General features: G+C 39.9%; 1 protein-coding gene across 3 annotated transcripts; it reads left to right on the top strand.

The window, feature by feature from the left end:
- The first annotated feature begins 1,228 nt into the window (after window positions 1-1,228).
- On the top strand, window positions 1,229-26,708 carry GOLGA3 (golgin A3). Of its 3 annotated transcripts, none has more exons than XM_032127747.1 (24): window positions 1,229-1,324; window positions 3,157-3,509; window positions 6,322-6,480; window positions 7,445-7,557; window positions 8,044-8,735; window positions 9,950-10,061; window positions 11,114-11,420; window positions 12,018-12,220; window positions 12,447-12,584; window positions 13,543-13,704; window positions 14,565-14,933; window positions 15,275-15,352; window positions 16,298-16,561; window positions 17,036-17,130; window positions 17,294-17,510; window positions 18,092-18,235; window positions 18,867-19,064; window positions 19,549-19,665; window positions 19,894-20,033; window positions 20,769-20,901; window positions 21,108-21,230; window positions 21,573-21,737; window positions 21,943-22,103; window positions 22,564-26,708. In XM_032127747.1, exons 2-24 carry the CDS (start codon window positions 3,380-3,382, stop codon window positions 22,769-22,771), a joined length of 4,428 nt encoding a protein of 1,475 aa, XP_031983638.1. In that variant the 5' UTR covers window positions 1,229-1,324; window positions 3,157-3,379; the 3' UTR covers window positions 22,772-26,708. The 3 variants fall into 3 exon arrangements, with proteins under 3 accessions (XP_031983638.1, XP_031983637.1, XP_031983639.1); XM_032127746.1 differs by having other exon boundaries at window positions 6,322-6,603; XM_032127748.1 differs by lacking the exon at window positions 6,322-6,480.
- The last annotated feature ends 84 nt before the right edge of the window (window positions 26,709-26,792 follow it).

The following is a 26,792-nucleotide window of genomic DNA, read 5'->3' as shown; positions in this document are numbered from 1 at the left end:
GTGAAGGTCACTACTAAAGATTTGAAACACTCACTCACACACGCAGTTCTCAGGAGATCCTCGCTCCCCTTCACACATTCAAATCCCGCACATGGTTTACAAGCTCAGTGCCAAACAAGCATTCAGCCAAGTTCAAACTTCAGTTGACACTGGTGCTGATCCAGCCTGGGATTGCCCACTTATACAGGCATCTGGCTCAGGCAGCAGAACAGCAGGAGGCTGTCCCATGAATCCAGATACACTTTCTCTGGATACCTCTGGGAGCCTCTCTTACAGCCATGCATTTGCGCTTGAAAACAGTCCTCTTCCTGACTTAAGTTTGTAAAGTAATGTTCTCTTCCAAATAATGCCTAGAGGGCTGTGTAATGTGTACAGGAAAACACCTAGTTGCTGGCAATATCCAGGAGCTCGGTTAACAAGTTTGCAGTTCAAACAGCATGCTGGTTTTTTGGTTTATCAACCCTCTGACTTGTGGAACAGCCTCCCGTCTTCCTAGAGAAACAGCTCAGGGGATTCATCTTTATAATAAGGATAATTTGGAAAGGTTGATAACAGAGGAATACCTGGCAATTATATTTAGGGTGGCAGTATGACGTTAGCAGGAGTTTTCATTATGAAATGATGTGCTCCGATGCACCAGCTCCCAGTACTCCAGAGGACTTGTGGGATGCCCGGTGCCAGAAAGACGCTGGAAACTCAAAGGTTTGATTTATGAGGAAAGGGCCGTCGGGAATGCTGAAAACGTGACATTTACAGGACATGTCACTGGACTCTGACCCTGTAAAAGGCAACACTAATGCAGGAACATGAATGATGCAGATACAGAAGGCTGTGAGGAGCGCACCACTTTCACAAAGATATTTAAATTTTATGCACAACTTAATTTTAATTCATGCAAGTCGGTGCCAGCCCCACGACCCCGACGGGTGAGCCAGTCAGAGCCCCGCCCGGTACAGCCCCGAGCGGGCACTGAGGGCGGCCCGGCCCGACAGCCGCTCCCCCTCCGTCCCTCCCTCCGTGCGCCGCCGGAAGGGTCCGTGTGGAAAAGCCGTCGCCTCTCCACGGGCCCGGCGGCCTCGCCGCCGCCTGGGAGCGCCCGGGTCTCGGCCGCGGCTGTGCCCGGCGGGGGCCGCGGGACGGCGGCGCGGGGGCGGCAGAACCGCAGGGCCCCGTACGGGCCCGCGCTGGGCGGCGGCGGCGGCAGCGCCCGGCCGGCGGCGGAGGGAGAACCGCGCTGCACCGCCCGCCCTGCCCCGCCCGCCCCTTCCCGGCGCAGGCAGCGCCACGTCTCGGGCAGGAGCCGGCGCCGGGCGGGCGGCCCCAGGTCTGCGGGGGGCTGGCCGGGATGGGGGGCGGCGGGGGCGCCTCGGGGGGGACCGGGGGCCGCTTCAGGCCGCGGGGTGCTCGGGGCTGCCGGGGAGCGGGGAACCACCCGGCCCGGCTCGGCTCGGCTCCCTGGGCTGCGACCCCGGGCCTCCCGCTGCCTCTGCCGGCGCCCAGGGACGTGCCCGGCCCAGGGACCTCGCGGCCGTGTCTGCCGGCGCCTCCCCGGTCGGTGACCGGGACCTGTTGTCGTCCTGGTTGTTCGTTTTAAGCAAAATCGGTGGTTTTCGTACTCCAGCTCTTTCCCTGTGGGGTTATTGCTGTGTTCCCGTGGCGTGCCTACGTCTCTGTGTATGTATGTCTACTTGTGCGCAGCACAGCGATATGAAAGGACTCTGAGGCCAACATGCTCGACCCTTTAGTATTAGGAATGGGTTGTACAAAAGAAAGCCGTTCTTGATCACCTTGATTATTTAAACGTGTTTTATGACAAGGACAACAAACCATCTCGTGTTGGCTGGGTTTTGCCAAGGTGTAAGGAGCCAAAATATTCCTTGCCTTTTGTCTGTAATTCCTCTTTGTAACCTGTCATGTAGCATCTATTTGCTGTACAGTGGCAGTTCTAGGAGTTTTATTGAAAGCTTTATTATACTGAAATCTTTAAAAATTAGTAACAAATCACAGTGAAGGTATTCGTTTTTCTGTTCGATGGAGGTTTCCTGTTTAGAAAGGTGCTCCAGGTTTTTGGCTCCTTCACGGCTCACCTCTCTAAGGGTCACCTGCATAACTGTGTTTTCCTGTGTGCCCTGAGCTGTTTGCTGCTTCAGTAACATTTTGGAGATGATGGTGGTGTTGCTGGGTGACCAGGGCAGTGTGGCACAGTAGCAGTTACACAAGTGCTTCCTGGAGATATGGAAGGAATGTCGTTCAAAATGTTTGTGTTCATGTAAAAATGCAGTCAAAATATTCCTGGTTTGACATTCTCCCACAACCTCCCCCCAGCCCCCCCCCCCCCCCCCTTTTTTTTTTTTAAATGGGGATTTCTTACGTTTCTTTAGTAAATAACAATAAGATTTTGTAATCTGGATTCATCTGTCAGTAACTGTCGGAACAAAATTTAATTACTTGTAGTGACTGTATAGAACAATTTCTGTTAGATGGTATTAGTTGGCGGGATCTTTATCCAGAGGTTAGATCTGAATATCTGGAGAATCATTTGAAAATTTTGTAAACTGTGGTTGGAAATCCTCTTCTTGACTGGTCATAGGAGAAGGCAGTGTTGAGCTGCAGTCCAGGCCACATTCTGACTGCCAACGTGTGCTGTAATGAGTAGTTCACATTCTGTACAGTGATTCATACTTGTTATTCTGCAGACAAGTAAACAGTAATGATGTAATTTATTTTTAAAAAATTAAATCTGAATTCCATACTTCATTTTAACAAAAGATGCTGAAACTCATTCCTTGAAATGAAATATATGGCATGCTTCCATATATATATACACCATTGTTTACAGAGCAAAATGCTGCTCTGAGTACTGGCTTGGTTCTTAACTCAGAGGCCAAAAAGGCCTTTCCATAAAAGGGACAGTGATTTTAAATCAGCTCTCTTGCTAAATATTATTTGTTGCATCATTCTGCAGTGCATCAATGCTACTAAAAAAAGTGAGCATAAACGGATCACTTTTTATTCCCAAATCTGGGTATTTGGTTGTATTTCATTGTCTCTGTTGTTACCCATGTCCTGGTTCTGTCTGTGGGCACTACTTTATTTTTAACTCATATTCTCAGAGCTCTAGTAAATGTTTGTAAATTCATTACGTATTGTTTCTAGAGGATGCAGCTCCTTGGTGATTACGACTTTGTCTGCGAGCTGTTTCCGTGATGTGGAGTTAGCAGCTGCCTGCTGCACACCAACAGCTCTACAGCTCAGAACTGTGCTCCTGTGTGACGTCTTGATGCTGTTCTTGCTGATGGAGAGAAACAGGACTTGGTAGCTCACTTGGTGGCAAATTGTTGAGAAGAAGAACTTTCCAAGGATCTGGATCATTTTTACCATGGACTCCTCATCTGTCCAGCAGGATGTTCACTTGGAGAACAGAAGTAGTAATGGGGCTCCTGGCACCTCTGAAGAACTTTTAGATTGTAAAGCCAAGTCTCAGCTAGTTACTACAGATGAAATTAACAGTAAGTTATTTAATATGCACCAAATAATTTCCTAGTCTTACCCAGGCTTTTATATAATCATCTGTTTTATTGTTCAGCTGATGCAGAAGGATGTTTTTCCTTGAGGTCAAGAATTTCTTGTACAGCAGTTTTAAGCAAGTTTGGTGAAGTCTATAGCTCTGTGTGTGTGTAAAACTGTTTTTTTAGCAGTAGAACTTGTTCTTTTGAAAGCAAAACCAAACTATTAACTTAAATACTATCAGCTGTCAGGTGAGTATTTGTTGTTCAGGGTGTCGGTATGTCTTCAGATAATGTTTCCAAGAGTGTACACCTGAAACTCTCTAGAATGAGCAGTTCTGAAATGACTGTTCCAGAGTAAGCTTGTGACTGGAGCACTTTATTCTGGCAGAAGAAATCTTCCTAATAAATTAAATTACTTAGATAAAACCCAAAGTGTCTGGCTAAGCTTCCCTTTATGAAAGAGAGATGCTGGCATTTATCTCAAAGTAACTTTTATATGTAGACAAGCTTTATTATAAAATAATCATGCAGCTGTTTACAAGAAACTTTAGAGTCCATTATCTGAGTAGATTATAGAATCAAACTTGATCTGGAAGGGAGCTGTGGGGGTTATGTAGTCCAACCTGCTGCACAGAGCACACCTAGTTCTGGAGCAAGATCAGGTTGCTCAGGGCCTCATCCTGTTGAATTCTCAAAGTCTCTGTAGAGGGAGGTTCAGCAGCCTCCCTGCCCATTCCAGTATTTAAGTGTTTTCATTGTGAAAGTATTTTCCCTGCACTGAATTGAAATCTCCATGTTTCCCTGGCAGGAGTCTGAGGGTATGTTGGTGTATAAGGATATGGGGGTGGCTGGGTGGAGGGGTGTGTACATTGTGGCCGCGTAGACACACAAAAGCACAGTGGTTCCTTCTGTAAAAGGAGGTGACGTGATGAGGTTGGGGCCTTCTGGTACCACAGGTTTGTCAACTTGTCACAGGCAGGAGAGAGGAAGCCTGAGACTTTATTTGCTTTTCTTATGCTGCCCGTTATCAGAGTGGCAGAGTGTAGTTAGGTGATGACTCATTCATCTTTTATGAAGCTGGAGATGACACGTTCCTGTCATCTCCTGTGCTGGACAATCGAGTTGTGGCTAACAAATAGATAAAGTGTATCTTTCTACTGTTTTTATTCTAATTGCGTCTCCTTGCCCATTGTTCTAAAAAGACTGCAGCTGTATTGACACTACTGCCTTTAAATGACTTTAGTTCAAGGAGTGTTTAGATGCTGAGTGTCTCTTGGCCTCAGGAAGTTGCCCAGAAACCACTCCTCCAGAATTTTGCTCCAGCATCCCATTTGTGTATGTATACCACTCACTGTTGTGAAGAAAAAGTGTAAATAAAGTATAAACCTGATGCAGTAATAGCTGCAGCTTCTGAGATGGGCAGAAACAATATTTCTGCACGTATGAGCTGTCTTCTTCTTTTTGGCTTCATGTGGCTATTCTTAGCATTGACACCTATTTTAAATTTGGTTTTGCCAATATTCTAGTTTTAAAATGTTAGTCATTAAAAAGCAGTCTTGTCCTCTGTCCGCCTTTACATCCTTGTTGAACCCACCCTTTCCATGCCTGCAGCTGTTTTTGTGACAACATGATGGTCTACATCAGAGAAATGATTAAGGCTAAATGGTCTGAAATGTTGTCTGCATGACAAATACGATACTCAAAAGTATTTTGATTCCAATCTTAAGAGTCGATGGGTTTTGGCAACCTAAGACTGAAAGCTTTTTATTTCTACCTAAAATCAGTTTCCTCATTCAGTTTCCTCTGTGCTGGTTCACACTGTGCTGGCTTAAGGGAAGATGCACTGCAGAGGTGGGAACTTGAATTTTGCACTTGCAAATAACTTTGTGATCATAAATGCTAAATATTTTCCACCATCTTTAGTAAAAAATAATGACATCTTCCATATTATTCCAATGAGTTCCAGTTACTTCAGCGATAACGTGGTGTGGGAATGAACAGAAAGGCAATGGCTGTTTCAGTGCTCTGCTCATTTAAGATCTATAGTAATGAAATTAAAGTTAGATACACAGTTTTTTTTGCAACAGCAGGTTCATAAATGTTAGTAGTCCCCAGCCAAGTAAATAGAAAAGTGTGAGAAATCCAGAGTAAAAGCCTGTGAAATGTTTGACTGATTTTGAATATGCATTTTTTCTAATGGAAAAGAAAAATACTAGTAAGTGGGGATAAAATTGGTGTTGAAGTGGTTCCTGAATTGCATTTTAATTGGTAGGTTTATTATTTTGATAGATATGAGCTTTGCTACTGTACTTCTGATGAAGATGTCCTATTTGAAAAAATGTAAACTCAGTTTAAAATTGAGAAACTGCTTGGTCCAGGCTGGAAATCAGGATGATGGATGCTTTCTCCCCAGTGCCCAGCAGCACATCAAAGAGCTGAATCATTCAGCACAGGCCTGCAGCTGCTGAGCCTTACTTGTAGCAGGTTGCCCCTCAGAGTTCCTTACACACGGTGTTTCATGCTTCTAAACCTAACAGGATTTAAAAACCTTTGTGAAGTTTTCAAGATACCTTATATGATGACTTTTGAGGTCCTGCTTGAGGGCAACATAGTAAAGCAAATGAAAGGTACTTGTTCTGGTCTTTTAAAGTAAAGAATCAAAAATCCTCTGTGAAATTTCTCCTGCCAGTTGCTGTCAGTAGCAATTTCCATATTTGTACAATATAAAGGCAACAGTGCATTGTATTTGGGTGGAGGTGTGAACATAAATGGTGTGGCTTAAAGTGTAGCTCAGTAAAACTTCCTTTTCCAGCTACCAGTAATAACATCAATGAAGTGCCAAATGAAGAGGGAAGTCTGGAGATAAACAGCAAAGTGGACGCCTGCCAGAATGGGCCAAAGTCGTTCTGCCCCGACTCTCCTGTATCTTTTGATCCCACCAGCAGTGAACAGGGTGAAGAGTCATCCCCAGGTGTGACTGGTTTCCATGACAGCCTAAGGAAGTCTCAGGGAACTAGTGCTGAGGGCATAGCTCTTAGAAAAGAAGCTTTGCAGTCTCTCAAACTAAGTCTTCCCATGCAAGAAACTGAATTGTGTAAGCATCTGTTTATGGTGGTGCCCCTGCTTTCTCTTGCTGCATAAAGCTTTTTTTACTCTGAGCCTGGCTCTGGACTTCTATAACATCATTTAAGCTTGAACTAAACTTCATTTTTGCAGTAAACTTTTACTTAGAACTACAATTCATTTTCTTTCAGTAAGCCACCCTCTGCTGCAGCTAAGGCATGTGCCTTACCATTTAAAACTGGCTCTTCACTGGAGGGGAATTCACGCTTTCTGGGGCTGAAGCTATTCTAATCTTCTTGATTATTAGGAGTAACAGGTGACAAAACCAAAAACCAGCAGAACCATATGATTTTAAGCTAAGAAAAAAGGAAGGGAGAGAAGAGCAATGAAGGGGGGAGAAGGGAAAGCCTTTATATTAAGGTGTCTAAAAGTCTTACTACAGGGAAGGTTTAATGTGAGTTAATAAGAGGTAAGAAAATGTATCTAGGGAACAATTTGCCACTGCTTGTAGGGAATGAATGAACTGTGTAGGTCTTGCTTAGTTTTATAATTTTAGTACTGTCAGAAATGCAGGACAGGTGAGATTAAATGACAGCAATATTTTTTTCTTGCTGTATAATCTCTTGTCATATGGCTGCGGAGGAACTATAGCATTTGCAAACTGAGCAGTGGCAGTCCACAGGCTTTATGAGTGCTTACACAAGGATATATTTGCAGAGGGTCGTTTGAGGTGTGTGTCAGTGGGCTTTCCTTTTGTTCCTTGCTTAAGCATGAAGCATGTTGCCAATGGTAGAAGGGGCTTTTACCTTTTGCATTCCATTTGCCTGTGTTGGAGTCTTCTGTTTGACTGTGAAGGTATCTTTCCCTCACAGGCTCAGTAGAGTCTTCACTGCCATTGGAGAATGAAGAACAGATCAGACTTCAGGCAAGAAGGCGTCTGGAAGAACAGCTCAAGCAATACCGAGTGAAGAGACATCAAGAAAGAGTGAGTACCACGCCACGCATCTTCTAGATTGAGTTTTGTTGAGAAGCTTGGAAACTTTACCATTTCTGTGCCCTGAACTAAAACATTCAGTAGTTTTCTCAAATGTGAGAAAGCATTTTTTTTTCTTCTAAACAGGCAAAATTTGGTTCTGTTACCTCATCAGTAATGTACCATTTTATGCAACTTAAAATGGCGGGGGGGGAGGGGAGGGGCAACCGACACCAAACTTAAAGTGACCTACATGTTCAATTTTGCCTGTATTTTCAGTTACCTTTAGGAGTTTCACATGAACATTTTCAATATATATACACTGAATGTTGATAGGGTTAATTGCTGATATAATTTACCTTGTTTATGAAAGGATGTATATTTAATATCGGTGTAGAAGTGTAGAGCTTTATATCTTAAATTACAGCAAAATAAGTCTTTGGTGCTATTTTAAAGTTAGCACTCTGGAATTTATTGTTAACTCTTTGTTTCTTTCAGTCGAGTCAGTCTACATCCAAAACCCGTCCCTCCAGCACCCTGGATCCTGAGCTGATGTTAAATCCAGAAATCCTGCCAAGAGCCAGCACTGTAGCGATGACAAAAGAATACTCCTTTTTGCGGACCAGTGTCCCCAGGGGGCCAAAGCTGGGTAGCTTGGGACTTCCAGCATCGTCAAAAGAAAGAAGAAGTTCAAAATCTAAGGCCAGCAAGATCCGGTCCTTGGCTGACTACAGAACTGAAGATTCAGACACTCAAAATGCTACTGGGAATTCTGTGGCTACTGACTTATCTGGGGGGGCTCTGACACAAAGCAGAAGTGGTCCAACATCAGTTGTTTCTGAGATCAGTCTGCCCTCTGATGTGGATGATCGAATAGAGAATTCCTCATTGGCAGGAGACAGCATTTCAGAGATTGATGGGAGTGAAGTGGGAATGAGGCTGGATGGAAATGAGAGCGACAGCTCTACCTACAGCAGTGTGTCAGGGAAAGGGCTGTATAGCAGTTTACGGAATGCAGAAGGCAAACAGGATACTCCATATACAATAAATGGCCAGAAGATACATCCTGAAGCAATGGGGCAATTTCCTTCCATCAGTGAGGTGCTGCAGGCTGCAGCAGTGGAGCATCAGGCCCAAGAGCAAGAAGTTAATGGAGAGGTACGGAGCAGGAGAGACAGTATTTCTAGCAGGTAAGAATGATCACATTGTTAGTTAATTATATTTTCTTGGAATAGGCAGCCTATTACTCTTGCCTCCTACTAACTTTAGATCCAGTTTTAACTTACACTGTGATTAAGTCTGTTATTAGCTTCCAAATTCTAAAAGAATCTGAGAGGTCGCTTCACTTGAGTACCTATTTACTAAGTATATCTTTAGAGAAAGATATTTTTGCCACTGACTGTATTAAATGTACTGCAAGCAGTTCTTTCTATCTGTGTAGAAGGACTTCATTCTCTGAATCACTCACAAGCCTTGGTCTGTAAAGTCTGAAAGTGTAGAGTTGACTGCCTCAGTAATATTTAGTATTGTCCTTTTCCTAATCTGTGCATGTACCTTTCAGACCTCACATAGTTAAGAAATGCCAAGAGTCTTGTCCTAGATACCCTATCCTCTTTATTTTTAGAATAAGATTTAGTCTCCCAAGCTTATGTGTGTATGACAGGTATTAAACTGATTCAGAAAGCAAGTGCATGGCTGGTGAAGCCCTTAACAATGTGTGCTTTTTATAAGTTGTCTGTAGATGCATGTTTTATATGTTCTACTTTTGAAATTTTTGAGTTTTTTTTAAATACTCCCCCCCCGCTTTGTTAGAATAAAGTGTCATGCCCAGAGATGTTGAGGTGTACAATCAGTTGTTGATGATTATTCTGGCTTAGACTTATTTCTTATGGTAATGAGAGAAGATCTTTTTCTCAAGATGCCTTGGCTGTACAGCAAGAAATCAGCATAAAGAATCCCTTATACCAAATACCTGTTCTTCCTCCTATTGCAGAAGCTGTTGGTATTTCTCAGGCAAATTAAAGCAGATAGAGAATAGTTCTGGAGGTTTTGTGATCCCATCATGTCCAGTTGTCTGCTTAAAATGGGATCTGTATATACAGAATATGATGAAGTCAGCGATTGCACTTCTGTGAAATAACAAACATATGGTGCCACACTAGATTCTAGTTGCTGCAAGTACAGGAAGCTGGAGTATAAAACTTTAGCATGAATGTAATTGCTTTCTCTTTTTAACAGAGGTTGTTCCACTGTGTTCTGGATCTATCATAAAGCCAGAAAAAACATCCAGCAGTCTAAACCACGTGGAGTCTGAGTACCTCTTAATTTCAGTGTCACTTTTCTTCAACTAGACAAGAGTTGTATTCTAGCCCTCTAACTGTGTTTGTGTTGTCTCTGTCTCCAGTGTTTCTATGGAAAGCTCTATCGCAGGAACTCATGATGAGATGTTGCAGGTTATGAAGGAGAAGATGAGACTTGAAGGGCAACTAGAAGCACTCTCACTAGAAGCTAATCAGGTAGAAAATGAATTTGAAATTCTGTATTCAGCAAATCAGATGAATATTTTAATTAATTTTCAAGAGCTTCTTGCTCATTACTTGTGGAATTGTGTTTTGTAAAAACATTGTTGGATAAGGTACTTTACAAGAATGCCATGGTGGCTGACCCTGGCTGGATGCCAGGTGCCCACCAAAGCTGCTCTGTTACTCTACTCCTCAGCTGGCCAGAGAAGAGAAGAAATAACAATGAAAGGCTCATGGGTTGAGATTCTCCCCAGAGAGATGGGGAATCTCAGCTCCAGAGCATGGGGCACCTCCTTCCCCTCCCTCTGCACTGACCTTGGTGTCTGCAGAGCTGTTTCTCTCACACAGTTTTCTTTCTTATCTTTGCTGTTGTTCTTCTGCTATTTTTTTTTCACTTTCTGAAATCCCTCATCCCAGAGGCACTCCTGCTGTCACTGATGGGCTCAGCTCTGTCCAGTGGTGGGTCCATCTTGGAGCCAGCTGGCCTTGGCTCCACTGGACATGGGGGAAGCTTCTGGCAGCTTCTCACAGAGACCACCCCTTGTAGACCCCCACTACTGCATAAACACAGTACAGATGGTGAAGAGGATTAGTATCAAGTTGGTAAAGTCTTCAAAGATTACCTTAAAGAAAAAAGAAAGTGGGGTTTTCATATGTTTTTTTTTTTAAGAAGTCAAATTAAAAGAGGGACAATAACTCCAGAGCAGTGCTAGCGATGTCTTTATAAGTATTTTCTCTTTGTTTTAATTGATGGTATAACATTAAAAATACAAAGCATTCTTCCTTAAAGTGTGGAAATACGTGTTTTATGAAAAATGCTGATGTGGTTACTGATATGCAATGCTCTGTGTCTTGTATGTTCTTTCCTCTGTGTTTTCTTTGACTATTTGAAATACCTGATAGGTGAGATGTTGCTTTAAAAAGAATTTTTTACAAGCAAGTGGTCTTTGCCTTATCAAAGCCATTTTGCTGGGCATCTTTTTTAGTCAGCCATTAATGTCTTTTCTCATGAGACTTCTGTATTTTGATTTTCTGGACACATTCAGGCTCTCAAAGAGAAGGCTGAGCTACAAGCCCAACTTGCAGCTTTGAACATGAAGCTTCAGGCACAGATGGAGCACAGCCAAAACAGCCAGCAGAAGCAGGAATCTCTGAGCTCAGAAGTGGCCACATTAAAGCAGTCTTGCTGGGATCTGGAACGAGCAATGGCTGACCTGCAAAATGCCTTGGAAGCAAAGAATGCCAGTTTGGCTTCTTCAAACAATGATCTGCAGTTAGCAGAGGAGCAGTACCAGAGACTCCTGCAGAAGGTTGAAGATATGCAAAAAAATGTTCTCACCAGAGACAGCACAGGTGGGATGATGTAAATATCAGTCTTTAAAAATTTGTTGTTGCATAAATCATTTTATTTCAACCTAATTCTGAAGTCCAGGAAGAAAAAGAAATTTTAATTTGTGTTTATTTGATATCATACTAATAAAATGGTCTGAATTTTAAGATGATTGCTTTCTATTTTGTGTCACAAAAGTGTCACAGTTTGCAAGCTGCCACTGCCAGCCTGGAGAGGGAGGCATAAACATTTAGTCCAGACAGTGGCCTAGTTGTTTTTTTGGAAAATTGTACAAATACTGATTTGTAATGATGACTCTACATGCCAGGACACCTACTTCCTGATGTTTAGTTAGTTGATGTTTTCATAACTAAGGAACTGTGAATGCTTACAGAAGTGATTCATTTAGTTTAATTTTACTCTGCTTATAACCCGATACTTTGGATTCTAGCACTTTGGCAGGAAAAGCCAATCTTTATGTAATTAGGCATATGTGCTTTTGTTCAACAATAAAGGAAAAGTAGAAAAACCTACGAATATAGCAATAATCCATGAAAAAGTGTGCATAAAACAGCACAGTGGGGTGTGCTAGTCCAAGTCCTTCATTTTTGTTCTCCTAGTTCACGACCTGCGACAGCAGTTGGCTTCCTTGCAGACCCAGCTTCAGAAGGTGCAGCTGGAACGGACCACGCTGACCAACAAGCTGAAGGCATCTGAAACAGAGATCACATCTCTCCAAAATGTGAGGCAGTGGTACCAGCAGCAGCTGGTCCTGGCACAGGAAGCCCGTGTCCGGCTGCAGAGTGAGATGGCCAATATACAGGTATTGTGATTTACTTGTATATGGGAGAGCTGAGAATCTGTTCTTTTTTGTCAGTTTTAACCACAGGACAACCTAGTGCCCTTCTACAATGGCCTGACTGCACCAGTGCCATGAAAGTAGTAGCTGAAATAAGGCACACACAGTTTCAACATGGGTTTTTTTTTTTTTTTTCTGAAATTCTTAAATTCTGTTGGTATTAATCTGTGATTTTTTTTCCTTCCTTTAGGCTGGGCAAATGACTCAAGCAGGTATGTTGGAACATCTCAAACTAGAGAATGTGGCACTGTCTCAGCAGCTGACTGAAACCCAGCACAGGTCCATTAAAGAAAAGGAACGTATTGCAGCACAGCTACAAAATATTGAGGTATGGTTGTAGATGGATTTCATGAGTTATGTTCTATCTAGGTTGTGTATTTATGTTTTGCAAAGTCAAGGCTATTCTGGCAAAGTCACATAGAATTCTTATGAACTGGTTCAAATGCTGCATTATAAAAGCAGTAAATATTTCAGAGCAAATAAATTTGTGTGGCATTATTAACAATAAGAGGGAACAAGGCCATATATTTTCCATTTGAAGGTGATCCTTGCATTTGCAGTTCTGGTATTTGTTTTTAATTGAAGGCAAATGTAAATGTTGTCCTTTGCCCATTCATGTACTTTTTCAAGAGAACTTAATTGGAAGTTAATCTAAATTAGTAATTTGCTTTTTAAATGTGTGAAATTGCTCAGTAATCAGGTTTGTCCTTCCTTCCCTCCAGTAAGAAAAGTTGGGTAAAATCTGAAGTTCAGTTCAGTCACTTCCAAAGCTCTTTAGAACCTTAAATTCCCCTGATTTTCAGTGACATTCCTGCTTCTGTCTCAAAGGAGAGTAAGGCAGCAGGTTAGTGGAAGCACCCCATCTGCAGTGTTACTGATAGCTTGTGTAAATGACAGGAACTGCTATTTCCTGAGTAGCTACTGTGTCCAAGGAATTCCTTTCGTATTAGAATTTTTCCAAACAATTAATTTTAATAAAGATTCTTTTTCTTCACGTCTTGCTCATCAATTGAGAAAGGACAAGGTGTTATTTAATAGGAATTCAGATTGTCACAAGTATGCAAGACATTCACTGTTATTCTAAGGTGTTTTAAGTATAGGAATGAGTGACTTCAGTAGGGGCATACAGGTGTATCAGGCAGACATCAGAATTATTTTTGTTTGTGTCTTTCCTCTACAAATTTTCTTCATAATCTACTTTTCTCTTTTCCTATTTTTTTTTCTTTTTCCAACTCCTTCCCCTCCATTGAAACCGTAGCAGTTGATTCCATGCTTTCTCTATACAGGCTGACATGTTAGATCAAGAAGCTGCCTTCATGCAGATCCAGGAGGCTAAAACCATGGTGGAAGAAGACTTGCAGAGAAAACTAGAGGAGTTTGAGGATGAGAAAGAACAGCTTCAGAAGATGGCTGATTCTGCAGCAACACTGGAGCAAGAATTGGAAAAGGTAGACTGCTGTTAATCAACTTCCCAAGGGTTCCAAGGGAAATACTTGTTTGGCAGAAAAAGCAATAGTAAATAGATACTGAGCTCTAAACTTCTTTTTAAAACCTGAAAGATTGCTGCAAAACTGAAGTGCATATTAAAGTCACTCTATTCCAGGTAAAAAGGCCTTTTTTTCAACCATGTCAGTAATAATACTTTTTTAAAACTTCATAACTGCTGTTTTGCCAGATGCTGGGTTTTTTTTAGTGAATTCAGTATGTGGTTATTCTAAGTATGGACAAGAACCATAGATCCATGTTCAAAGTTGTTAGGCAGTCAGGATATCATTATATACATTTGGACTTACAGAGCCCTGCTTTAACCTTGTAACCTTACATAGGCAGCATGTCAGGGGCTGCAATGAGATGAAGTATGTGATTGCTCAGTACTACATTCCATGTAATGATATGGTATTATTAATAATGCTGAATTTACCTGAATTTACTGCGGACACCTTTTTCAAGCAAAACTTTAGAATACAATGACTATTATGGATATTTTAGGTTTGTCATTCTGGTCGTGCTTAGCCTGTAAGGTAACAGATGCTGCACAAGGCAGTCAATACCCTTAACAGAGCAAATAGAAGTGGCCTAGGAAAGTTAAAAATATTACCACCTTCTGCTATTTTCTCCTAGAGGCTAAAATATTAATTATAACACTTGATTTTGATTAGAGTGCATTTGCAAAGATAACCTTTGTTTTGTATTAATTTAATATTTCTTATTTCTATTTTCTTTTTCTGTATTAATTAATTGTATTAATTTAATATTTCTTATTTTTAATATTTCTTATTTAATATTTTGTAATAATATTTCTTGTCAGGTCAAGTTGACTTTGCATCAGCGAGATCTGCAGCTTGAATCCTTGCAGCAAGAACACCTCGACCTAATGAAGCAATTGACTCTAACCCAAGAGACACTGCACACCAAAGAGCAGTCCCTGGATGACCTGCAAACACAGTATGATGAACTGAAGGCCAGGTTAGAAGAGTTCCAGAGTGATGCTACTTCTAAAGATGACATGATCCAGTATTTGCAGAATGAGAAGATTGTGTTGGAAGTCGCTCTGCAGGCAGCAAAAGCAAGTAAAGAGCAACTTGATGAAGGAGCAGTGCGCCTTGGAGAAGATACAGAAGTAACATCACAAATGTTGGAGCAGCTGAAGCAAGAAATGGCAGTCAAATCAAGCCAGGTAATGATCTTTCTGAAATCTCACAGTTTTAAAACACAATAATTTGGAGTTCAGGTCATAGTTTGGGAAGTAATTTTGTAGTGGGCTCTTTTCTGTGGCACTGTGGGTCAAACATCTTTCCAAATTACCTTCCAGTAATTTGGCTGCCAGTGTGGTGACCTGGTGAATGTATTTCTGTATCAAATGTTGTGTTATCTAACCATCGAGGTGCTTAGTCAGAAACAGGATCTTTGTTAGATTAGGCAATTGTTACAAATCAGACAGATACGCTCACTGAAGAAATCAAGTAGAATATGACATTTGGCACATTAAGCCATGTTTGTTTTTTCCCCCTCTGGCAGGTGGAAAATCTGCAACAAGAAAATGCCAGCCTCAAAAAACAGCTTCAAAAAGTGAAGGAACAGTTCCTGCAGCAGAAGGTAAGCAAAACAAAGAAATTTCCAAGACATAAACCCAAGGAATACAATTCATTTTACAGTGAAGGCATGTACTTCTGGGGGGGTTGTGAGGATATTTGAATCTCCTTTTTGTATGACAGAACTTTGTGACATTAAAATACAGAAACTGTATAGCTTACAGTTGAATTTTTATCTGTAGCTAATGTAAAAGCTGATCCACCAACCAATTAATGCTTTGATAGGGCTTCAGGGAGTTTGCCAAGTGATCCACCAAAGAAAATCTCTTTGGTTTGTTCGTTAGGTTTGCTTCTGCAAAAGCACTCATGTAAGTCTTCAAGCGTTGTCATTTCCTTGCAGCTCTGAGAAAGCATAGTTGCTTCAGTAATTAGATGGTAAACAAGTGCTTTACTGCAAATTTTGTTCCGAATTTACGGTTTTGAAACAGTAATATGAAATTGGTATGTCATTAGTGTTGCACATATATGTGTCTTATTTATAAGACACCATTAATTTGCTGCTTGATTGCTTATTAACCTAATGTCAAAGTTTGTTTTAGCTTGTTATGTTTTAAGTTTGGGAAGGCTGTTTAAACTGTCAGTCACAGTTAAGCCCTCTTCTTATGGTAAAAGTTACTAATTGTGTGCATGGGATGGTTAATTTGTTACAATTACTTTGGTTTTTAAAAATGGCACATAATTAATGCAGTTTTCGTAAAGAATGTGAAGAAGAGTATCCTGTACTGCAGAGAACACTGAGGTGTTTTTTTAATTAACTGCTGATATGAACTGTTACTTAATATCTGAGCTTGCATAAAAGCCTTTGAATCAGAGTAAATATAATACAGAAGCTGATGCTGGTTTGTATGACACACACCCTCCTCAAACTAAAAGAATATAGTAAATTAGTCATAAATTTGCAAAGCTGAAACAGAAGTGTCATTGTCCTCTTGAAACTCCTGTGTGCAAGGTCATGGTGGAAGCTTACCGGAGGGATGCAAGTTCCAAGGACCAGCTGATTTGTGAGCTGAAAGCTACAAAGAAGCGGCTGGACTCAGAGCTGAAGGAGATAAAACGAGAGCTGCTGAAAATCCAAGTTGAAAAACAGTCCCTCGAATCTGAGCATGCAAAACTACAGAAGGAAGTGTCTCAGGTTCACCAGCAAATGGTGGAAATAGAAAATCACCTCCAGTCAGTGCAGAAAGAACGAGATGATATGGAAACACGCCTACAGGTATGGAAGGTGTAGAGCCCTGAACTTGGAGAGTGTTACATCCAGGATACACTGCTATTTCTAGTAATGTTGGAAACAAACAGAATAACCACCTGCAAGTTAATGTTCTTGGTTATATATTGAAAATAGTGTAGACATTTCAACATATACCTAGCAAAGTTCTGTAAATGCATGACTGCTTACTAACATCTCGTGTAAGTGGAGAGAAGCACTGATGCTGAAGCAGTTTCCTTGGCCCTAAAGTGAACTCCAAGAACAAAATCCAAACACTGTTCATATGTGTTAACAGTGGTGGCCTCAGAGGGATGAGTTAAAGAGGATATAAAAGGGAAAGAGAATATGGAGAACTGGAGAGCCATTTATATTTAGAGATGGAAGTAATTTTGAAATTTCATGCTTTTTCTTTTATAATCAAACATACACAGCAAACATGCTTTTGTTCTTACGCTCACGGGTCTTTTCCTTCCTGTTAAGTCTTTGCAGTTCGATAAGGAGCAAATGGAATCTCTTGCTGAGGCAAATCAGGCATTAAAACAACAAGTAGAACAAATGCAAGAGGAAGCAAAGAAGTAAGTGTTCTTTTAGCACAGACAAAAGAACTACAGCATTTGGTTTTCATATTTGGCTTTCAAATGTTGGGTTTTGTTGGGTCATGGGAAAAATTAATCTTATAGTACTATTTGTCAAGCAGCTTTTGTTTTTACCTGGTGTTTTCTTTTCCTTTCACACCAGGGCGATTACAGAGCAGAAACAGAAAATGAAGCGTCTCGGGTCAGACCTGACAAGCGCTCAGAAAGAGATGAAAGCAAAACACAAAGCCTATGAGAATGCAGTCAGCATTCTCAGTCGGAGGCTGCAGGAATCTCTGACTGCAAAGGAATCTGCTGAGGCAGAGCTGAGCAAACTAAAAGCACAAATTACTGATGGTGGGAACGACCAGATTGCTCAGGTATGCAGATGTCTTCTGACATTGTACAAAGACAGAGCTATATGTCTTGAAATACTATTTCACCCTGAAGTGATGAAAATATTTGGAAAATAAAGCTAGACATGGTGTCAGTGTTCTGAGCACTGAGAACTTCTTTAACTATATTTGAGGCTAGATTTCCTGATGAATTTTTATTGTTGGTTTGTTTTTTGGTTGGTTTTTTGGTGGGATTTTTTAACCTTTTTTTTTTTAAGGGTTAGTATCTGAAGATTTTCCAAAATTCTAGTGCTTACTGCTTTTTTCTCATTGACAGCTAAAAGTTTTTCAAGGTAGCCGTAGCTTATTTATATATGTTAAGCCTGTGATAAGAAAATTAATTTACTGAGGGAAGCTCCAGTTTCTTGAACCAATGGAGCAAGATATCAAATATACCAATAGCAGTAGCTGGATGTAGTGGTGGAAAACTCTGATCAAGACCTTTAAACTAAACACTAGCCACCTCATTTCATATTTGCTAGAGGAGTAGGCATTGTAACCAAAGCAGAAGTGACTCCTGAAGATGGGTGATGCACTAATCACATGTGTGACCCCTTTGTCTTTAGGAGAAGATTCAAGCTCTGAAGACAGAACTGAGAGCTGTGAGCAGCAGTAAGTTGATGCTGGAAAAAGAGTTGCAAGAAGTGATTTCACTGACCAGCCAGGAGCTTGAAGAGTACAGAGAGAAAGTCCTGGAACTTGAGGATGAGGTGATTGCTTCAATTTGCTTCGTAGATGGGCATATGACAATAAAAAATGCCTGAGAAATTTTAGTACCAAAGTTTTATTCCAACGGTGGAGAAAATCAGAATCTTGGATAGGAAACATCATGTCAGTGATACTTGCAAATTTTGTTGTCTTGTGCTGGTTCTTCTTGGTTTCATGAGTCATTGTCATATAGGGAAAGAGGATGTATAGGGAGAGACGAGTGCTTCTTGTATTAGATACCAGCTGTGTCTGGTCATGAGACAGTGAGGATACATGAATCATGAGCTTTTGGAACTACTGGGAGTCATGAATCCCCAGTGATTTTGAGGGCCAGGTGGTGGTGTTCAGTTGTAGAGTGGCACAAAAAAATTGTATGTATCAACTACTCTGGATTTGCACCTGAACAGTACTCCTGGATTCTTCTTTCTAGCAAGCATTTTAGTCTTCCAACATGAAAAAATACCAAAGTGAACTTACTTTTTGATATTCATTTAAAGGAGAAAAAAAAGAAAAAAAAAAATCCCACTCTGGAAAAGCAAAATGCTTAATGAGTTTAACTCTCAATTCTTTTGTGATAGTAGTCTGAAGTTGTTTGGTTATGTTTGTTTGATTTGTGTTTTCCTTTGACTATAGCTTCAGGAATCTAGAGGCTTCAGGAAGAAGATAAAACGTTTAGAAGAAATTAATAAGAAGTTGACCCTTGAACTGGAACACGAACGTGGAAAACTTACAGGTCTCAGTCAGTCCAACGCTGCTTTGAGGGAGCACAATAATATCCTCGAAACAGCATTGGCAAAAAGAGAGGCAGACTTGGTACAACTGAATCTACAGGTATTTGACTTTTTGATGTAATAACTTAAGAAAGGAATTGGCTCATATTGTACGAAGTCAGTGCATTTTCTCCAGCTCTGGGTCCTCCATGTGTTGCATAACAGCAGCAATATGGGGGGCTGAACAAAAGATCAGAAATGGGACCTGGCACTAAACAGAGTTTTCTTTGGAAAAAAAATTAATAAAATGTCACTACAATACTTGCAATAGTGAAAGTGTAGGTAGTCAGAACATACAAACCCTGTTACATATGGATTCATTGAGATAAATCATTTTTATGCCAGTAGTAATACATTCATGGGGACATAGGCAATGAGCTACCATTTAACCATAGCTACTTTCAATGTTGAAGGTACTGTGTGGAAAGAGTGATCAGTGAACAGCAGCGAGTTGTTTTGCAATCCCTGCATGGTTTGTGTTTATATTTCCTCTACTTCCAGTGAGCCCACACAAAAGGTGCATTTGCTTTTTTGATGTGTTACAGGTTCAGGCAGTCCTAAAGCGGAAAGAGGAAGAGGATCAGCAAATGCAACAACTTATTCAAGCTCTACAGGCTTCCCTAGAGAAAGAAAAGTTAAAAGTTAAAGACCTTCAGAAGCAGGTAATGGCTCATCTTTTATTTACTTAGAAAGTGATTTAAAGGTATTTTAAAAGTATCTGGAATTAAATCTGTTTTATAACATACTACTTCCTGCAGGGTCTCTGTCACGATAGCCAGTGGCTGAAAGATCAGTTGATGCCTTCTCTGTTGTGTCCTGTGTTAAGCTCCCTTTCTGATTCATGCTACAGTGACAAAACAAAATAAAACTGCATCTCTTTCTCCTGTTAGGAAGCAGCAGCCAAAGCAGACGCAGCCCATAACCGCCGACACCACCGGGCGGCGATGCTCGAGCTCAGTGAGATCAAGAAGGAGCTCCACGCCAAAGAACTGCTGGTCCAGGCCCTGCAGGCTGAGGTGGACAAGCTGCAGTAAGTAATTGTCTGAAAAAGAACAGTAATTAAAACAAATCATCTGAAAAAGGTGCACATTAGTGAGTTTTTGGGTTTGCCCCTTCGTTCCCCAGCAGAGCCTGGCTGTCAGATGCTTGTTTGGACTCTGAGCAAATACCTGCATTTTTCTCTCTTTACAATTCAGTTAGACTTGGAAGTACACTGGTTTTAGGCTTCACTATCTGCTTTTTCCCACTTTCTACTATTTCACGTTACTAGTAAGGATTAACAATTTATATAGATCCTATTACTCTTCTCTGATTAATTTGATTATTGACTATGTTCCACAATGTATTAAAATTCAATTAGCTTGTATATAAAAATTTTTCTTAAATTATAAGAAATTATCATACCTACATGAAAATGGATATAAACTTAACCCTATTCCTCCAAAAACAAAGCAAAATTGCTGACAGGGTTTTGTTTTATTTTTTTTTACTGCATAATCTGTTGTTTGTAAATGGACTATTAGCAGTGCTCAATGAATTTTGTAAAATCTTTTTTCAATATTTAATATTTACACATCTCTTTCATAAAATCTTTTTGTAATTTAACTCTTGCTATGAATGTGTTGGCAAAGCCCTCAGTCAGAGCTGTAATTAACCAGGTTCCATGCATGGTCATGACATTTATAGTTACATGGCTAACCCAGTGAAATTCCTGTTTTAAAGAACAGATTGAATAACTGCTCTGTCTGTTAATCTTGCTGTGCAGGGTAGAGGATGAAAAACATTCCCAGGAAGTATCTCAGTTTCAGCAAGAGCTGGCAGAAGCCAGATCTCAGCTCCAAGTTCTGCAGAAAAACCTGGATGACAAACTTAGTGAACAGCCTCTAGTAAACCAAGAGGTAAAAAGTGAACACTTACTGTGTTTATCTGTATTGATACTGCATTTTATGACTTTGTCTTTAATTCAGCGTTTTTAATAAAGTTTTGCTAGGTTTTCTTAGGAAAGGTGTTATTAGACGTAAGAATATATTTCTTCTGATAGATTTTGTGGTTGATTGCACCTGTAGATAATTCCAATGATTTTTTTTTTTCTTTGCCCTGGTAGGTGGAAGACCTGAAGTGGGAAGTAGAACGAAAAGAAAGAGAAATTGAAACACTTAAGCAGCAGCTGGACATGACTGAACAGCGCAGCCACAAGGAGTTAGAAGGGATACAAGTTGTCTTGCAGGTATTTAGTCGAGCCAGTGGAAATCCTGATGGATTGAAATTCTGATTGCTGTAGGGGGATAATTAAAACAATATTTTTATTTTTTTAAAAGCATACTTTTTTCTAAATTTTTATTTTGGCTGTGCTGTTACCTTTGTTTTTTTTCAACCTTTATGCCATTGAAATAGGCTACTGACTTCACCTAGTATCTGATTTTCTGCCATGGCAAATTCTTTTCAAACAGCAGTGTTGTGTGTTGGGTTTTTCTAGTTTCCTCTGGAAACTGAAAAAATTATAAAAACATTAGTTGGCTGGAATTTTTATACTGTTTCTCTACATCATACTGATTCTCTTCCCATTTAGAATATCAAGACAGAGCTGGAAATGGTGAGGGAAGACCTGTCAGTGGCTCAGAAGGATAAGTTTATGCTGCAAGCTAAAGTGACTGAACTGAAGAACAGCATGAAGTCACTGCTGCAGCAAAACCAGCAACTGAAGTTGGACCTGAAGCATGGCAAGATGAAGAAGGTATTTAAATGGGAAGAACACATTGTACAGTACAGGAAAATCCTCTGCTAATGTTCTTAAATAACCTAACATGAATATGCCTGTGATTCCTGATCTGTAATGAGGATGTGTACCAGTAGTGTGATGTGAGATTCTAGGTGAGAAAAATGATATTGATGAAATAACTTAATCGTGTTTCTGACTCTTCTTTTTTTCCTTTAACCAGAGGAAAGAACTGAAAGGCGAGAATAACTCTTCCAATCCTGTGACTCCAGTCAAGATTCCTGATTGTCCAGTGCCTGCTGCCTTGCTGGAAGAACTGTTGAAACCAACAGCTGTGAGCAAGGAGCCTTTAAAGAATCTGAACAGCTGTCTCCGGCAATTAAAGTATGGCCTGTTATTTTAAACCATATTAAATAATCTTAAAAATGTTTTCAGGAAACCAGCTGCCACCATGAGGAAGAAAGGATTTGTAAAATTAATTCTTTATTGGGACTATATTTAGGACAGTGGGATGTTCTGTCATTGTAAGTGCTTGCTTATATGGCTGTTACCATAGTGAAAGAAGACTTTACAATAAACTAAACAAAATGTCCATTGTAAATAGTACACAGCAGAAAAAAGTCAGAAACAGCTACTAATAGTTTTTAATTAAGCATATTGTATTTGTTTTGCTCGTAGACAATTCCTAAGCTTCTTGTAGATTTCTTACTCCTGTATACAGCTATATCTTAGGTAGTCTTGGAGTAGGTATCAAGAATCAGAAAAGTAATTTTTTGATCTTGCATTTAGCAGTCAGTTTTCTGCTTGTTAATTTTTGCATTTTTTGTTCTCAATACATTCAAAGGCAAGAAATGGACAGCCTTCAGCGCCAGATGGAGGAACACACCATTACAGTACATGAATCAATGTCTTCATGGACTCAGATTGAGGGCAAGTTAATGGACCTTACTTCTACAAGTCCCACAACTGCATCAGACCAGCAGGAGATTTCTACTGCAGATGAAAAGAACGAGAATTGTAGTGTTAGTGACAAGGAAGCTTTGACACTATAACCTCCTTATCAGTTGTCTTTCATCCTATTGCTTTAAGTATATAAACAAATCTTTATAAAAATTATTTATTTCCTTTTTTTTAAAATGGTATTCGGAGTTGTGCTTTTGCCTGTAGAAGCGAAGGGCACTGATTTGAGAAAGTGATGTAATATTTTGTAACTGATGTAATAAGAATGTGCTATTCTAAGGGTTTGTTTGAAACCTTGCCATAACAATTCTGTCATGTTGGGTACTGCCAAGTGGTGAATCTAGCTCACTTGAGGGTTTAGTAAGAAATGCAGGTGAAGATTTAAAATGAGGTCAAGAGGAGCATCTGTTTCCAAGTACGTAATTGTTCAATCTGGGTGAGTTTGTTAAGGAATTACTGTTAATTATGTAACAGCTAGGTTTTCTTATTTGGATTTTTTTTTTTAATTTGTGGGAGTAGGATGTGTTTCTTTCCCCCATCTTGGGTTGTAGCCAAACTACAGGGAAAAATAAGTTCTTCTCATGTTCAGCCATTAACAGTGGTTGAGAACTGCATATGCTGAGCATTCTCTTGTCCCTCTTATAATCTCTTATTCTTGAAGTTCAGATTATGGATATCTGTATTTGAGTAAGCCATTTCCAGTTTTGAAGATGACCTCTGACCTATAGCAAAAGAAACAAGACTGTAAAGACAAGCAATGCAGAGCAGTTGGTATCTTTGGCAGATTTGCCTGGGATGTTTGCTGATGTTTTTCTCTTACAGTCACAGGCCAGTAGTGAGCTTTGCTTCACTGCACAAATACTTTGCACCTTTTTATTTCAAGTTTTGAAGTAGACACCCTTAAAAAAGTATGCGTGTAAAATACATATATATGTATATATATAAAAGAAAAAAATCATAATTTTCTGACTTTGAATATCTGGTTTAATATGCTTATATACTGTAAGTTAAGGCTACAATGAGGGGTTTTGTTACTGTCATTGTTTTAATATTACATTTAAGTTTGCTCTTCTTTGACATACCGTACAAATGGCTTGGGGAAATTAGCCCCCAAAGCCAGAGCTTTTAGAAATGTAATTATTTTTACTTTAAAAGACATAATTCTAATGCCTATAAAATTATTATTTTTAAAAGCTTTATCTTCTCCCACACACTTCCTCTACTTTTTGCACCCTCTATTACAAGGTGTCCACCGTGAATGGAAGTGTTGGTACTGTGGCAGCCCCTCTGCAGAGCACCTTGACTAAGTTACTTTTAAAGCAGCTCACTTTAGTTTCCTTCATCTTTGGTCCCATTGCTCCCTGTGGCTCATAGTGCAGTGTTAAGCCAGCCTTCTCCTCACTCAAAAATTCAGTGTTCAGGTATTTGGCAGATTTAGTGGCAACTCATGTACTAGAATGTTTTTGTCCTTAAAATATAAACTAGTCCATTATATCCACTATAGTTTGGTGTTTACAAAAAAAAAAAAAGTCTATTAAGTACCAGTGGATTCAGAAGCTGGAAAAAAAAGTTTTGGTTCATGTATTTTTCCAGAGAGGCTGTTGCTGGTTTTGGATTTGGTTGTTGCATAGGAGGGGGAAGGATATTGCATTTTGTTTAGCAGTAAGGTAAAAAATAAACAAACAAAACTCCCAAACCCACCTATATTTATCCAACGTCTGATTTCTCATAACTACCACTTCAAGCTCTAGTCCAACTGAACACTTTGCACTAAAAGTGTTTATACTGAATGATTTCATGCCCTGCAGCTACTGGATTTTAACTTATATTTTATTGGGATCAAAGTCAAGTGATGCTGACAGTCAAGGTTTTGAAATTGGTAAAGGAAGAAATGCATTGGTGTGGCATTAGGTGCCCATGAAGTGGATTTACCAAACAGTTCAAAAGCTTTACAGACTAGCTTAAGACATGTCTGCACACTGCTGCAGTGTACTTTGTAGAGTAAATGGTACTGATTAGCTTGCTGTTGTCATGTTCTTGAAGTTGCCTGTATATTAAGCTCAAAGAAGGAAAAAACCAAACAACAGTATTGTCAAAGAAAAAAAACAACTGTAGTGAATAATATATTCAGTACAGAAAAAAACTACCAAATGTCCAGGATTTAAAATACTACTTGTTGCAGCGTTAATGTTGCTGTTCACTTTATTAAACACGTTGCCTACAGTTCAAAATCCACTATGTTCCAATCTGTTAGTTCAGCAGTGGTTGTATGGGTAAAGGTTTTACCTGATATCAAAGAAGCCAGAATTGTTAGAAACCTTCATAGTTGTTCTGAATGTCAGCTCTCCTTTTTGTATCCATTCTGCATCCTGTTGCAGTTTCTGACTAGCTCCTGAAGACATCTGAGCTTGCACAATCAAGTAGCCTTAGATGTGTGTTTCCCTTTCCAAGATAAGGGAGCTGTTTTGGATTAGATTCCTGCATTGACCCACCTGCTCTGGAAGTATGTGGACACTGGGTATGGTCCTGTTACATTCACCATGTGTTTTTTCTACAAACAGAAACACCATGTCATTTACTTAAATGAAGGACAGACTTGAGGGTCTAAATCTGGTGAGGTACTAAGTCAAGTTACAGAAGTCACTGGGAAGTCTTCTAGAAGGAGCATGCAGTGTGTGATAAAAGCAAGGCCTTTTCTTTGAAGCTCATCAGCTATGTTTTTAATTACCCAGAGAAATAGTTGCTGCTTTATTAAAAAGCCTCACCCTGAGGCTAAGCATGCTCAGTCTACAAAACTTCAGGTCTCTGCTGTCTAGGCAATAAAATAACATAGTTGTAGGAATGAAAACTGCCTCCCTCTGCCTGTCACAGCGCTGCCAAATAATCAGGAGAACCTGAAGAATAATCTCTTTAAAAATTATTTTCCTTTTTCAAGCACTGCAATAGAATGTATTTTCTGTGTTTCTTCAGTGGTTGCTACCTACTAAACCAAGTCGAGTTAGTGAAGGAGAAATGCCACAGCAATGTGACAATGTTCCCAAGTGCTGAAAGCTGCGCATTGTTTTTTCAGATGCTGTTGAGTTTTTGAGGGCTCTTGAATAACTGTGCATTAAAAAAAAAAAAATCACAACAAAGACCAGCAAACTCTACAATGGAATAAAATGTTACTGAGACCCTGGCATTGCTGAATATTGCATAATGCTCCATTCTGTTGTCTTCCAGATTTCTTGGAAATATTTGTGCACTGTATTGGGATCAGCTGAGCCCCCTATCCATTCATGGAACGGGAGGATCTGATCCCATACTGTTTATTTAGGCAATATCCTAGCAGAAATCTATGATATTTTCACATGTGTAAAGTAATAGCCAGGATGAATGTTCTATTGTTCATATTGTCATAGATTATATATTCCTCCTTAGGGGAGAGAACTGCAGTGGCATGGTTATTTTAGTGTTAGCTATGACAACATTAAAGGTGTGCTGGGGACAGGTAGTATTACCAATATAAATTTACCTTAAAGATGACAAATTCACTCCTGGAGATGCAGAAGCTTGTGATGTATACTTTATTGATTTTGTGGGGAAAGTGGGAATAGTTGCATGTGACTTACTGTGATCAGAGTCTTTAAGTATTTTCCTGTGAAAGCAGTTGCTGTTCAGAGGAATTACTAATGCTCATCAGCTGTCATCTGATCACTGCCTCCTACTAATGAGCAACACTTGAGTCTTGGGCAGCCTCATTTCCAATACAGATGCACAGATTTCTAGGGAAGGGAAAGATGTTCTGGATATTGTAAATGAAATGGTTCTGTTTCACGTATGACATTCAGTAATGTCTGCTTAGGCTGTGTTTGTAAAGATAGAAGTTAATAATTTCATGTTCTTGAAGAATGGATAAGCCAGGGGCTGGAGGAGTTACACTATGTACAATTAATGTTTATGATCATACAAAGCATGTTGATTATAAAAATTATGTGCATAGGGATTCCTTTAAAAGTTTTGTGCAATAAACTATTTTTGCTAAAGGGCCCCATGTTGTTTCTATTTTAAAAGAGTTACCATCTTCTTTTTGGTTTTGGGCAGTAATTTTTATGTTGGGATCCTGAATATGCT

The sequence above is a fragment of the Corvus moneduloides genome, chromosome 18 (genome assembly GCF_009650955.1).
Source record: "Corvus moneduloides isolate bCorMon1 chromosome 18, bCorMon1.pri, whole genome shotgun sequence".
Classification (NCBI taxonomy): Eukaryota; Metazoa; Chordata; class Aves; order Passeriformes; family Corvidae; genus Corvus; species Corvus moneduloides.
Note: the sequence above shows the minus strand (reverse complement) of the source record. Positions and strands in the feature narration are given on the sequence as shown.

Excerpts from the sequence above, each read along its gene's own strand:
- GOLGA3 (XM_032127746.1), top strand. The coding sequence starts at position 3,380 with ATGGACTCCTCATCTGTCCAGCAGGATGTTCACTTGGAGAACAGAAGT. Across the intron at positions 12,221-12,446 it reads GTGAGATGGCCAATATACAG|GCTGGGCAAATGACTCAAGC; the intron begins GTATTGTGATTT and ends TCCTTCCTTTAG. Across the intron at positions 14,934-15,274 it reads TGGCAGTCAAATCAAGCCAG|GTGGAAAATCTGCAACAAGA; the intron begins GTAATGATCTTT and ends CCCCTCTGGCAG.